The 15,278-nt window shown below is 38.9% G+C and overlaps 1 protein-coding gene across 1 annotated transcript in view; it reads left to right on the top strand.

Moving 5' to 3' along the window:
* Window positions 1-15,278, top strand: part of rps6ka2 (ribosomal protein S6 kinase, polypeptide 2) — a 44,129-nt gene that overhangs the window by 10,703 nt on the left and 18,148 nt on the right. Inside the window, exons 2-5 of the mRNA XM_066696924.1 lie at window positions 8,938-9,054; window positions 9,431-9,512; window positions 11,702-11,782; window positions 12,850-12,929. Of these exons, the coding sequence (XP_066553021.1) occupies window positions 8,938-9,054; window positions 9,431-9,512; window positions 11,702-11,782; window positions 12,850-12,929 (360 nt within the window). The remainder of the gene's footprint in view (window positions 1-8,937; window positions 9,055-9,430; window positions 9,513-11,701; window positions 11,783-12,849; window positions 12,930-15,278) is intronic.

Consider the following 15,278-nt stretch of genomic DNA (forward strand, 5'->3'; position numbering starts at 1 on the left):
TCAGTCTCCCTCGGTCTGGGGCTCCATGCAAGATCTCACCTCGTGGAGTTTCAATGATCATGAGAATGGTGAGGAATCAGCCCAGAACTACACGGGAGGATCTTGTTAATGATCTCAAGGCAGCTGGGACCATAGTCACCAAGAAAACAATTGGTAACACACTATGCCGTGAAGGACTGAAATCCTGCAGCGCCCGCAAGGTCCCCCTGCTCAAGAAAGCACATGTACAGGCCCGTCTGAAGTTTGCCAATGAACATCTGAATGATTCAGGGGAGAACTGGGTGAAAGTGTTGTGGTCAGATGAGACCAAAATCAAGCTCTTTGGCATCAACTCAACTCACCGTGTTTGGAGGAGGAGGAATGACCCCAAGAACACCATCCCCACCGTCAAACATGGAGGTGGAAACATTATGCTTTGGGGGTGTTTTTCTGCTAAGGGGACAGGACAACTGCACCGCATCAAAGGGACGATGGATGGGGCCATGTACCATCAAATCTTGGGTGAGAACCTCCTTCCCTCAGCCAGGGCATTGAAAATGGGTCGTGGATGGGTATTTCAGGATGACAATGACCCAAAACACACAGCCAAGGCAACAAAGGAGTGGCTCAAGAAGAAGCACATTAAGGTCCTGGAGTGGCCAAGCCAGTCTCCAGACCTTAATCCCACAGAAAATCTGTGGAGGGAGCTGAAGGTTCAAGTTGCCAAACGTCAGCCTCGAAACCTTAATGACTTGGAGAGGATCTGCAAAGAGGAGTGGGACAAAATCCCTCCTGAGATGTGTGCAAACCTGGTGGCCAACTACAAGAAACGTCTGACCTCTGTGATTGCCAACAAGGGTTTTGCCACCAAGTACTAAGTCGAAGGGGTCAAATACTTATTTCCCTCATTAACATGCAAATCAATTTATAACTTTTTTGAAATGCATTTTTCTGGATTTTTTTGTTGTTATTCTGTCTCTCACTGTTAAAATACATCTACCATTAAAATTATAGACTGATCATTTCTTTGTCAGTGGGCAAACGTACAAAATCAGCAGGGGATCAAATACTTTTTTCCCCCACGGTATATACTGCTCAAACAAATTAAGGGAACACTTAAATCACACATCAGATCTTGATGAACGAAATATATTAAAGAGCAAAATCTTGTGTAATTCGTTGAGAACAAAATGACGTAACACAATCAATGGAAACCAAAATCACCAACCGATTGAGGGCTGGATTCAAACTCACACCTTAATTTTTTTGAGCAGTGTAGATATATACATATATATATATATATATATATATATATATATATATATATATATATATATATATATATACATATATATATATATATATATATATATATATACACTCACCTAAAGGATTATTAGGAACACCTGTTCAATTTCTCATTAATGCAATTATCTAACCAACCAATCACATGGCACAACCATTTTCACGCACAACCATTTCTAGGGTTTACAAAGAATGGTGTGAAAAGGGAAAAACATCCAGTATGCGGCAGTCCTGTGGGCAAAAATGCCTTGTTGATGCTAGAGGTCAGAGGAGAATGGGCCGACTGATTCAAGCTGATAGAAGAGCAACTTTGACTGAAATAACCACTCGTTACAACCGAGGTATGCAGCAAAGCATTTGTGAAGCCACAACACGTACAACCTTGAGGCGGATGGGCTACAACAGCAGAAGACCCCACCGGGTACCACTCATCTCCACTACAAATAGGAAAAAGAGGCTACAATTTGCACAAGCTCACCAAAATTGGACAGTTGAAGACTGGAAAAATGTTGCCTGGTCTGATGAGTCTCGATTTCTGTTGAGACATTCAGATGGTAGAGTCAGAATTTGGCGTAAACAGAATGAGAACATGGATCCATCATGCCTTGTTACCACTGTGCAGGCTGGTGGTGGTGGTGTAATGGTGTGGGGGATGTTTTCTTGGCACACTTTAGGCCCCTTAGTGCCAATTGGGCATCGTTTAAATGCCACGGCCTACCTGAGCATTGTTTCTGACCATGTCCATCCCTTTATGACCACCATGTACCCATCCTCTGATGGCTACATCCAGCAGGATAATGCACCATGTCACAAAGGTCGAATCATTTCAAATTGGTTTCTTGAACATGACAATGAGTTCACTGTACTAAACTGGCCCCCACAGTCACCAGATCTCAACCCAACAGAGCATCTTTGGGATGTGGTGGAACGGGAGCTTCGTGCCCTGGATGTGCATCCCACAAATCTCCATCAACTGCAAGATGCTATCCTATCAATATGGGCCAACATTTCTAAAGAATGCTTTCAGCACCTTGTTGAATCAATGCCACGTAGAATTAAGGCAGTTCTGAAGGCGAAAGGGGGTCAAACACAGTATTAGTATGGTGTTCCTAATAATCCTTTAGGTGAGTGTATATTCAAAAAAAAAAAAAAAAAAAAAAAAAACTAAGTATTTTATAAACATACAAAGTTCTGTGATAAATCTTAGCTTTGTTAAAGTATTTAGTATGCAGATTTACATCCATTTCCCAAGGAGAACATGGCGTTCTAAACTGCATTATTAATAAACCCTAAAATCCTGATGCTTTTTAGGATCAATAGGAAGGTTTAAAAGGCAGGTCACTGAAACATGAATCTGCAATTCCAAAGCATATGAGGTTTCACTCAACTCAGTTGTCTGTGTTTCCACAGACACACAATCTGTCCCCTAATGTATGAGACACTTACACTAATAGTACTTCTTACAGACAGAATCAAAGGTTGGTACTAAAAATCAGCAGTAATAACAGGAACATATATACTTCAAAAATGGCTTTTCCTGTCATTTCGTGGAGTGACTGAATAGCTTTGATCTTATTACCATATTGCTGTTCATGTGCTTTCCTGAATCAAATTAATTCACTTTTTTCAGCTGAGAGTTTAACTACATCCACCCTCCTTCTCATAACGGCGTAGGCAGCGTATAGCAATTAAATGTGTGAGTGGCAATTAGACATCGGGACAATCTCTGCAGGCTTTGTGCCTGTCAGCCAAACAAAGGCGGATTCTGACTAACTTCTGTCACGTTGGTTACCTTTCGCAGATTGCTATCCATAATTATATTTTCAAACTGTGCTACAGCACAGACGGCCTGGGGGAACGTGATGCAGCAACAGCAGAGCACTGTGAAAAGAAAAGTTTAGAGGAAAACTCTCCATACAAAGAGATATCAAAGCCTGATCTCATGGAATAGGATGGCTTTTAACCTTTTCCTAGCAGAGGAAGTACATGTATAAGTGGCCTCTATTAGCAGTCACTCCATATGAGTCACGGAAGTTATTACAAAGAAAAACTACGACGCAAAATGTATTATTCTCTGCCTTTTTACAGAACTTGAATCATTACAGTAATTACAAGTAAATTCAAGATTAATTAAATCTCTCATATTTTCAGAGAGGAGGAAAGTGTATTTTCAGGTGCATAGGCCAACATACACACACCTAAAGGATTATTAGGAACACCTGTTCAATTTCTCATTAATGCAATTATCTAACCAACCAATCACATGGCAGTTGCTTCAATGCATTTAGGGGTGTGGTCCTGGTCAAGACAATCTCCTGAACTCCAAACTGAATGTCTGAATGGGAAAGAAAGGCGATTTAAGCAATTTTGAGCGTGGCATGGTTGTTGGTGCCAGACGGGCTGGTCTGAGTATTTCACAATCTGCTCAGTTACTGGGATTTTCACGCACAACCATGTCTAGGGTTTACAAAGAATGGTGTGAAAAGGGAAAAACATCCAATATGCGGCAGTCCTGTGGGCCAAAATGCCTTGTTGATGCTAGAGGTCAGAGGAGAATGGGCCGACTGATTCAAGCTGATAGAAGAGCAACTTTGACTGAAATAACCACTCGTTACAACCGAGGTATGCAGCAAAGCATTTGTGAAGCCACAACACGTACAACCTTGAGGCGGATGGGCTACAATAGCAGAAGACCCCACCGGGTACCACTCATCTCCACTACAAATAGGAAAAAGAGGCTACAATTTGCACAAGCTCACCAAAATTGGACAGTTGAAGACTGGAAAAATGTTGCCTGGTCTGATGAGTCTCGATTTCTGTTGAGACATTCAGATGGTAGAGTCAGAAATTGGCGTAAACAGAATGAGAACATGGATCCATCATGCCTTGTTACCACTGTGCAGGCTGGTGGTGGTGGTGGTGTAATGGTGTGGGGGATGTTTTCTTGGCACACTTTAGGCCCCTTAGTGCCAATTGGGCATCGTTTAAATGCCACGGCCTACCTGAGCATTGTTTCTGACCATGTCCATCCCTTTATGACCACCATGTACCCATCCTCTGATGGCTACTTCCAGCAGGATAATGCACCATGTCACAAAGGTCGAATCATTTCAAATTGGTTTCTTGAACATGACAATGAGTTCACTGTACTAAACTGGCCCCCACAGTCACCAGATCTCAACCCAATAGAGCATCTTTGGGATGTGGTGGAACGGGAGCTTCGTGCCCTGGATGTGCATCCCACAAATCTCCATCAACTGCAAGATGCTATCCTATCAATATGGGCCAACATTTCTAAAGAATGCTTTCAGCACCTTGTTGAATCAATGCCACGTAGAATTAAGGCAGTTCTGAAGGCGAAAGGGGGTCAAACACAGTATTAGTATGGTGTTCCTAATAATCCTTTAGGTGAGTGTATTTCAGGTAGTTAACATTTTAATTGATTGTTTGCTGAGGAAATTGAATAGTTCCATAGAATGCTTTCTTCTGGGTGTAATTTACAAAACATTGCTGAATTTGTACACGAGTCCTTAGAGCAGGAACTGATTATCCTCCCTTTCATGTTCTGTATATGAATACACAAAATGACTCGAGTATAACACACGTGATACGGCTTTTGTTACTCTCTTACATAAATGCAGCTCTACAGACGTTCACACTTTTTTCCCAAGATGACATTTTTCAAGTAACTGAGCTGCCAAAACTGCAAGATCCGTGTTTCCTTCTCAATGATAAATCAATGACTTAACACTTGAGTATCTGCTCACAGAGAAGAGCAGAAAACTCAAAACTCAAATATGAGAGATCGATCTTTTCCTATAAATCGTTTATAAATTATGTCTATGAGAGGGATTCTGTAATCCATGGGGATACTTGCAAAGTATACTTCATCCTAAACAGCTGGTCACCCACATCAAAAAAGTAATGCAAGACAGCACACGACTGTCCTCAATCGAAAAGATAAATGCTTGGTAATGATGGCTTACATATTCAGAATTTGAGGAATATGGGAGCTCTATGACACCTTATTTTATTCTGGACATTGAGTAGCAAAGAAAAACCTTCAATAATGTATGAAAGAATTCCAGAAATATTCCACAACAATCCTCAATTGTAAATATAATATGAATATACCGGGGGGGTGGGTACAAGAGAAAAAATAACATGTTTGATTGAACACTTGTGCAGCCTGCACTTGGATTATGATGGAAGGAAATGCTCTTGAACAAAGCTCTTATTTATAAACTGCAGTAACTTCTAAGCATAATACTTACCCTCCATAATCTTATGTAATACAAATGCATGTGTTTGAGCATAGACTGAACCTGGATACATGTGGATTAAAAAATAAATAAAGGCTTTTTACAACAACATTTGAGGTAGAATTACAAGCTAAGGGAATTGTAGGCTGCAGACAATCAAATTAACATGCAAAGCAATAAATAATGAAATAAAACAATAAAATACTATACACATCATACTGTATATTCAGAAATGTAGGTCCAGAAATTTATTTTTATTAAACAAACACTAAGAGAGGAAGAGAGATCTTTTGAATATCCTGACAATGTGCAATCAGTCTACGTTCCAGATGGATCGAGTGTCTCGTGTATATGTTTCAAAGTTACGTAACTATCTCACAATGCAATCAATCATGTGTTGAATACATTTTAAAATGACAATATAACTCATTGCCTTTCAATTCACTAGGCTATACGTCTAATTATCATATGATTCAACGCAGTCTCGGGCCGGCACCTTTTATTATTGGATATCAGAAGCTCCTTTCAGAGTGAAAATGAAAAAAAAGATGAATGTAGATTTCCTATGTTGTGACTAGCAATTTAAAGCAGGTTTAAAACCTATTAAACTGACGACAATTTTAATGTGTTGTTATCAGCCGCAAGACAGTTGTTCGGAGATGGCACAATCAGCTGTCTGCATGCTTGAGCAGCACTTTCCCTCAGTAAGGAAAAAGCTATAAATAGCCGTACAACACAAGTATAAATTTCATCCTGACTTCAGGGTCTGCTCTACAGAAGTACTACACTCTGGTATAATTCCTGGTTGTCTTTTTCTAGAGTTGGGGAATTAAGGAGGTACATGTGTTATGTTGGAGTCCATGCAAATAACATGCTTGTTTCTGAGAACACTTTAGACATCTTATCTTTCTTACGCACTCCTGACATGCACTATGAATGGCTTACGTGCAACTAAGCAATCCCGATAGCTCATAATTATCCACAATGAATCAATTTAGGCTACTTACAGTTGCATTTGCTGAATATTGTACCTCTGTTTATTCCTTGTTCTCTCATGAGACCTACGCTATGAACTGTTTATGACATTTTATCAAATACTGCAATGCATCAAAATCCGATGAACTGTTGCAATTCCAATAGCCAGATAATCAGACAGACGGATATTGGAAAAACCTTGTTAAATGAGTGTAAGATTATTATTAGTAGATGTAATAGTGGATGAATGCATAAACCCAATACAATGACTTGAAGAAAAGCCAGTGAGAACTCCAAGGGTTTGGTTTTAAGAAAGAATTGAGCATAAGGTCTTGAGGGAAGAAAAAAAAAGGATGATGTTGTGAAATATAGATGAGGGGGAAATTATGTTCTACCGCATACCCTGTAACAGTGTACAAATGGTTAAAAAGGCTTTAATAACAAGTGAAAATGTCTAAATGTAAATAACAGTACATGCCTGTCTCTCCTTTGAAGCCGGTGCAGAGCCGCAGTGCAGCCACAGACTCCGAAATCATCATAATTGGGACAGGCCCTTCAGGATTTATGGAGAATTCATGTGGTGTTTGCATGGGATTTTATAATATCAATAGAAATACTTAAGACAATGCCAAGAAAAATTACAGTTTGGTTAAAATGGAGCTGTAGCTAAAATACAGTCTTAATGAAGACAGTTTTATTTGGAGAGCTGGGCGTGCGAATGCCTTTCACATATCAACAATAAAAAAGTACAATTGGCCAAGTTATGTACCCCTGTTTAATTCTGCCATTGCTTACCTTGACCTAAAGGGAGCTGAAACTAAAGCTCTTGTCTTGTTTTCTAACAGTATAGGATCACAAAATTTCATTTTGTTTCATGCTAGATGCTTATTCTTCCTCAGAGACGATACTTTGCACTTTTTGAATATTGGACGATTGCATATTCCACATTCTAATGTGATACAAGTCTCAGTAAGTCTTCAAAGCAATATAAAAACATCTTAAAAGATCAATCGTACAGTTATTCATCATGACTAATTAAAGCCATCTGTATGATTTAGTCGTTTTTAACAGCAGTTACATTCGAACAGATTGGTAAACACAGAGCAAAATGGGATGGAAATTAACTGCTTCTCATTTGGAGACTGTTAATGGTACCCATTACTGTTTAGATGTGAAATGTGTAGTTGTAGCGAACAAATACTGTCCTAAACTATTCCTGATTATTATGCAAATATGGGTGTATAAAAATAGAAATCTCGTCCTAGAAATAAAGCTCAAACTCATCTTCGGGGTTTTTGTCATTAAAAGAGATAAATAAAAGTGTTGGCATCTATGTGCAATTAGTTTGACTTTATTCTGTACACAGTGTCAAATTATTACAGCGGCGTCTTCAAAAGCAGTATGTCTGAAGTCAGACACTTCTAGGGCATATTTCACAGTACTTACGGTGCAGTTTACTGGATTTAGTCCCAGTAAAGAGCACGGCTTTCTGCTGTTTGATGAATTGCAAGGGAACTGCTGTGCACATGAAAATTAAATCTGCCTCTTAAAGGATTTTTGGCCCTTTCATCATTCCTAGAGAAAACAGGAAATCTGCTTGTTTTTCTGTTTGCCTTTGTGGTGAGTTGCAGAGTGCCGTAATTTAGTTAAACTGAGCTTTGAATGCTAAGCAGAGGGGTGGTGTGTGCTGCTCACGTTTATTAATCAGCGAAGGGCGAGCCCATATGTCACATGCAGCGCCTGCTCGAAATCCCCCTCATCCCACACTACAGTTTCATTGCAACCAGATTGACAGGGCCTTTAGGAGCACTTTAGGTCAGCTGTGAGTGCCATGCTGCTGCAATGCATCATGGGAGCTCTCTCAAATCCGGAGCTGAAGCCCAGCTCACTGCAATGTGCACTGTAAAGGACCTGTAATCTCTCAGTTGAGTGGGGCCCGGAGATCTCGATGCTAAGGTCACTGTGTATATCACACAATGGCTTAGAACTGTTCACATACAATCCATGTGTGGGTGATAAATGTAAAAATGTTCATGCTGGCTGAGAGATTCAATAGTGACTGAAGCACTGTAATATCAATTTTTGTCAAACTATACAACTGATTGTATGTACTGCAAGTTCATTCTTAATATGCATTTCAAGTAATGGTATCTGTCCAGACACTTTACAGCAGACAAAAGCAGCTCTCTGTTGGACAAATGGTGCATCACAGACTGTCACTGTCATAGATACTGTTTCACTGTACATCATCTTGTAATTGCCATTTCTTGGAAGATTCTGTGATAGTATATTAATTACTTTGTTTATGTTCATGCAAGAAGCCACAAACCAAACGTCATACTGATAATGCCTCTAGCAGTATAATGTCTGCCTTTGATTCCTGTTATTCTTTACATTATATCTGTTTAATTTTCAGGATGAAGGAATTGTTAAAGAAATTGACATTAGCAACCACGTTAAGGAAGGCTTTGAGAAAGCAGACCCTGCTCAGTTTGAGCTCCTCAAAGTATTAGGTCAAGGTTCTTATGGGAAGGTAAGAAGAGTCATTGTTGTGTACTATTATATATCTTCTATACACAGAGCCTAGATCAACTTACTCTATACTATACTGTGAATTTAATGTTGCATTTATGTGTTGATAAGTACCTACATTTTATCACTGTATTGTATTTTCACAATTACGTTTACAGATGTGAAAAGTAATTGTACTATAAATGTGTTCCACAATGCTAGCAAGTCAGTTAATGAATAATACAAATAAAACATCTGTGATCGAGTATGAAGTATACAGCCAAATGTCATTGTACCGCGTGTGCAAACTAAAACTCAAGCATTATCATTGTCGGACTACTTTCTCCTCTCACACGTAGGTTTGTGTCTTATATGTGTTGTGTTATTTTTCTTTGCAGGTGTTTTTGGTGAGAAAAATCAAGGGTACCGACACAGGACAGCTGTATGCGATGAAAGTGCTGAAAAAGGCAACACTAAAAGGTAAAGAAAACAAAATGTTGCAAATTCCACATTAACAAAGTCCAATCTTCATGGTTTAGGGTCCATAGTTGAAGTTATGAAATTAAAACAGCTTGATTTTCTTCATTAAATATGATTAATGTCATTTCTATAGATTCAATTTCAGCATTGATTAAATAAAAATACAAATTAAACTAACTTTAACCTGGATTGCATCTCGTATGACAAGTTGTTGTTGTTGTTTTCCATATTTCATTTCTCTGTGCCTGTTTTCTCTTCGCATCTAATGAGTCAGTCAGGTAGCATCACAGACCTGCTATTTTGCCATCAAACACAGACTGACTCACCGCGTACGAGTAATTCCAGACAGGTCAACAAAGAGTAGCCTTCATAAATGCAAGACCATCAACAAGATCAGATCAATATACATATAAAAATTAAATATTCACTTCAGATTACCTTTGCATTTCCGTTGCCGATGATCATTTTTCCCCTATTTATCTATTTTATAACTCGACTATGGTATCACTGATCAGTAATACAATTAAGTCTTCCCATACTCGATACAGCACTGTTTTCTGTGCGACTGGGTCATATCTTCAAGGCACTGGCAGTCTGGGCCCGTTGGCAATGATGTACCAAGCTTGCCTGCCGTGTCTGCAATCAGTTTCCAGTCCTGGGAACAGGTGGCTCCTGTGCCTCCGTTGTTTAAGTGGTGTTAGTAGTAAATGTCAGCCTTCTGTTCGACTGTGTTGGCGGTGCGACTCAGGAATACACTGAGGCAGAGATGGGGGCTGTGAAACACTCACACACTTCGGTAGAGCTCAAAGCATGGAGCTGCAACCCGTTACCACCACGGCTGGACATCTGGGCCTCTTGACAATGCATTCATGAGATTGCATGTAATGTTGACAACAAAGGGTCACACCCTGGGCAGAACTGCCTTTCCCCCGGCTTTAGCAAACTCAATCAACCTTTTTATAAAGCAAATGAGACATGAATCTCTTTTGAAATTGCAGTGATAATACTATAGAACTTATAGAAACAGAACATAAAGGTACTGGTATAGGTAAAATGATGTACCGCTATCTGTGTGTGCCATGTTCAGAAATGTACATGTTGTGAAGGTCACGCCATTGAATCTCTTAGTAATCGAACTGAAATGTTCCACAAACTTGTTTCGTCATAGAAGTTGCACCCGGAGGGCGTCTTCTCTCTGTCCTCTCTCCCCCTTTCTCAGGCATAACAAATTCAAGGGCACTCGTTGGGAGATTTTCCCCTGTGTAACTTGAACATTTAAATAGAAGTGCATCCCTATTGTCAAAATCACACAAAATGATAAAAAATATATATATATTCGCTCAATATCCTGTCAAATTTTACTTGTTCATTTTACAACGTGCTCTATTTATATCCCTCCAGCTGAATCCTCTTAAGTTCCTCTGGCTCTTATGCTGCCTTTTCAGGGAAAATCCAGATCCCACCCGCATTAACTTAACCCTCGGGACTAATAGCAATTATTTGATGTGCAACATATTATTATGATCAGGATTTGTAATAATACAATGTACACCCATTCCTTTTCCATCAAAGATCATTTTGTTTTCCTATATTAACAGTATCCTATGGTATTGCTTAATGCCATTTATTGCAGAAAATAAAAACAATTCAATCAACAACAAAGCACTAGAGCCCACAGCCATTGCCTCACTCTTGGAGCACGTTAACTTGAATGGCACAGTTGTTTTATTTATATTCAACACAAAACTGGAGGATACAGTAACGTCCACCTAGCCTGATCCTGCCAACAGTTCAGATGGATAATGACTGTAATTCTGCCCCAACATTGCCCATATAACCTCTGAAGCCCACCACCTACACTGCAGGTGTAACCATGGTTAATCCATGCCACGTCACATTGTAATGGGAAGCGTTTCTTTTAGAACTGGTGGTGTTCAGGTTGTCTGAAAGCCTCTTGAAAAGGATGCCACAAGCACTTGAGTGAGGTAGCTAAGTAACAGTCTGCCAGTCTGTTACTGGGCTAACATCAACATTGAAATTGTTTATGTACAGTGCAGATATTTATATAATAAACTGTTGGTGGCTAAATGTTCCCTTGATGCTGTTGTGCCAGTCTGTGATAGTCACTCCAAAGCAAGAGCCTTACAGCGCTTACATTCTCACCGTATGTTTTTCTTTTTCTTTTTCAGTCCGTGACCGAGTGAGATCCAAAATGGAGCGAGATATTCTGGCAGAAGTGAATCACCCATTCATAGTTAAACTCCATTATGGTGAGGAATGAATCTACGTAGCTCTGCTTGTTTTCATGCGTCTGTATTATTCAGTGAACTTACATCAAGCATTTAAGAACCTGACCCAGTCATCTTCTGCAGGAAAAATGACTACCCAAAAGGGAGGACAGAATCTACTATAATTATTGTTTTGCATCAGTGTGTGTATAGAGATCTCATATTTCTTTTTCCTCCCCCACACTTCACATGCAGAGATACTCTCTTTAAATAAGCACTTTAAAGCAAGTTATTTTATTATTTCAGTCATGTACAAGAGCTAAATGAGAATATCTCGTGTAGGCACGGATCATAGATGGCTCATCAGCTTCTTAATTGGTGGGAGGAAGAGGTAAATACAGTCATAAATCAACCTTTCATTCAGACAAAAAATGTTCTTGAGGATTCTATTATTCTGACTGCGGGCAGAGATGGGAAAGAGGAACCAGAAAAGGAGACAATAAATTAATTATTACATGATATTATGAAAGCAGATATATGTGGCAAAGCAATCGCTGAGTAGTACGATGGTTCAGATTTATCTCGTTTGGGTGGACGAACACAGCTATTGACTATTGGTGTTAGTTCTGACTGGATTTACTACTTAAAAGTCCAGACAAGTATTTTGTCATCTGAATGAAATCTGCAATCTGGAAGAATAAAAACTGTCTATGCTATACCAGTACTTTCAAATCCAAGGGTGGCAGTGCTCCAAATCAAGAAATTTACTTGATTATATGCCCTAATGATTGTGATGTATTTTTGGTATCTTCCTTTATTCCTACTATAATGAAAACCATAATGGCTACTCCAGCATGCAGAAATTGCTACTTAACAATGATGCGGAAATAACAGAAAAGAGAACCAATTTGTCTGCCCAGGAGGCCGCAGAGAGTTTTCATTTTCAATTGAGCTTTTTATTTTTGGCGATTCTGTGTCTGGAAAGTAACGAAGTCCTCCGTGGATGTTCTTTTGTAGGCCCTGGAAAAGTGTTTTGCTTTGACTTTCACACCTGAAGACCGTTCAATGGCGCGGCTGATTGTTTGTTGTTGTTTGTTTGTTTCTCACAGCCTTTCAGACGGAAGGGAAGCTGTATCTCATTTTAGATTTCCTGAGAGGTGGGGATCTCTTCACACGTCTCTCCAAAGAGGTTGGGGATTTTTAAACTTGAATTCTCATAACATTGCTGCTCAGTTACTAAGTAACATAAACCATAATGTTTCCATAATGTACGCCCTCATGTATTGTGCTTTTATCTCACATAACATGACATTAAATACAATTTAAAATATCACATTGCCTACTACTCAGGTTTCAACAACTATATTCACAGTGGTGTTGATTTATTTAACTATTCATTTAAATTATATTATCAACATGAAAATAATCAGTAATCATAATTTTTCTGTATTCTTAATATTTTTGCAGCTGTGATTGGAATAAGAACATGGTTAATCTGATTCTAATAAAAGCTTCAATAGACCATATAAAATGTAATTATCTTTTCCATCAACCATAGCAAATCCCATGGCCGACTGCACAATTCTTGATCAAATATGAATCTCTAATTAAAATTAAAAAAGGCTAATTTGCACATTCAGTTCTGAATACATTTTCCAAAATGATCTTTCAGATCAGTAAAGCACTTTTGACACTCTGTAATCAGATATAGAACACAATATGTTAATTGCTAATTGACTACACAATTAAACTCACACATCGTTTATCAGTGCCTTTAGTTAAAGCACAGTTCATGAACACAGGGAGAACTCGCAAGGTCACACTCTCTCAGGTTTTTTTATGTTAAAATTCGCTGAGGAGTATCAAACTTCTGTATAATAAATTCAATTTGGGCTGCAGATAGAGTACAGAATTGCCTGCCTACAACAGAGTCGGAGTACGCAATGCCAGCTCAGGTCAGCGCTCTTGTGTTTCAGCAGGTGTTGTGCAATCAACCAAAAAGATACACTGCAGTCCAATATCACTGAAAACAACAATAATTGAAATGTGCTCAATAAAGCGCTTGAACATATCGACGTGTCCTGCGGGTACTCGATCAATACCGCTACATTCACTTCTAAACTTAAATGTTTTATTTGTTTGATCCCAGTTTCATTTTTTTTCTTTATGTCTTGACTCATTCCTTAAATATGGATAAATCAATGACATTTTAAATTACATGTAGTCCAGCCCTCCACCTCAAATAACTGTGCTGCAATTATGGTACAATGAAGGTTTGTTCAGAAAGGCCGGGTAAAGGAAATGCTTTTTAAGGCTTTTACTACATTGTCACCCTGGTGATAAGCTACCAAAATGTGAGTTTAAAAAGGAAACGTTGTAATTATGCTTTAAATTACTAGAGGTTGTGTGGCCAAACACATCCTAATGCACTCACAGTCTTTGCCAGCATGTTTGATCTTCATATGAGAGGGTTGCAAGACACGGAGGTCCCTCTGGAATTGTCGCCTGCTGAAGCACTGCAACCTTGAACATATATATATATATATATACACACACTTTTCTTTGCCTTTATGAAACACACAGAGAAGATGTCATCCATACTGCAATGGATAAATTAAGCTAATAGATCGCGTCATTATAAAAATTTATCATATTTCTTAGTCAATCATTTAATTATAATTTAGCTAATTGAAATTCTCTGCTCACATCTGAGGCTCTATTAAAGAAGACACAAACTATCACAGAACTTAATGAGCACAAAAGCTGTTATGTCCTGTCTAGTTAATGAAAGCCATGACATGTGATAGACGATTAATTCACAGGATGTTTATTTCAGATGTTTGTGATATATAAGTTTGCTATTAGATGAATTACCACATTGGCCCGAATTTAAGATTACCTTACTTTTTAAAGACCTTACTGGTTTTAAGAATACAAAATTGTACCCTTCAGCAATTCATGATATGGAGAAAAGGCATATCTACAAAGTGGGAAAAAAGATGGCGGACATTAACAAAAGAACATTGAAAATATTTTACAGTAAACTATTGCTGTCTGTTAGCCAGAGCCATAATGGTAGTATGTACACAATGCATCACACCAGTCAGGACTCTGTAGTTACGAGTGGTTTCCCAGCAGACGCGTGCTTAGAAGCGGAGAGAAATTAATTAGCCTCGAATGCAGGCAACTTCCAGAGAAGCAGCCAGATCACTGGCAGCCTCTTTCTTCTTCTTGATTTATCAGTGACCCTAAATTTTCCCTCAGTCCCCCGTGGCTGCTGCATGGAGCTGCACAACACCGCGGCTAAATAAATCCCATCTTTGCTAAAATTATCCTTGTAGTAAACAGAAATTGGACATGATCCCCTTGCAATGAAGCTTTAGTTTCTTTCTTCATGGACTACATGTTGTGTGAAAAGCCTGAAGCTCATGTGACGACCACTATTACATCCAACATTTTCTACAGGGCCTGTGAGAGAAGTATATACTGTATGTCTGCATAAATGTAGTGCTGTGAAAGCATTTGTGAGATAGATTAG

Source organism: Amia ocellicauda, chromosome 23, assembly GCF_036373705.1.
Source record: "Amia ocellicauda isolate fAmiCal2 chromosome 23, fAmiCal2.hap1, whole genome shotgun sequence".
Taxonomy (NCBI): Eukaryota; Metazoa; Chordata; class Actinopteri; order Amiiformes; family Amiidae; genus Amia; species Amia ocellicauda.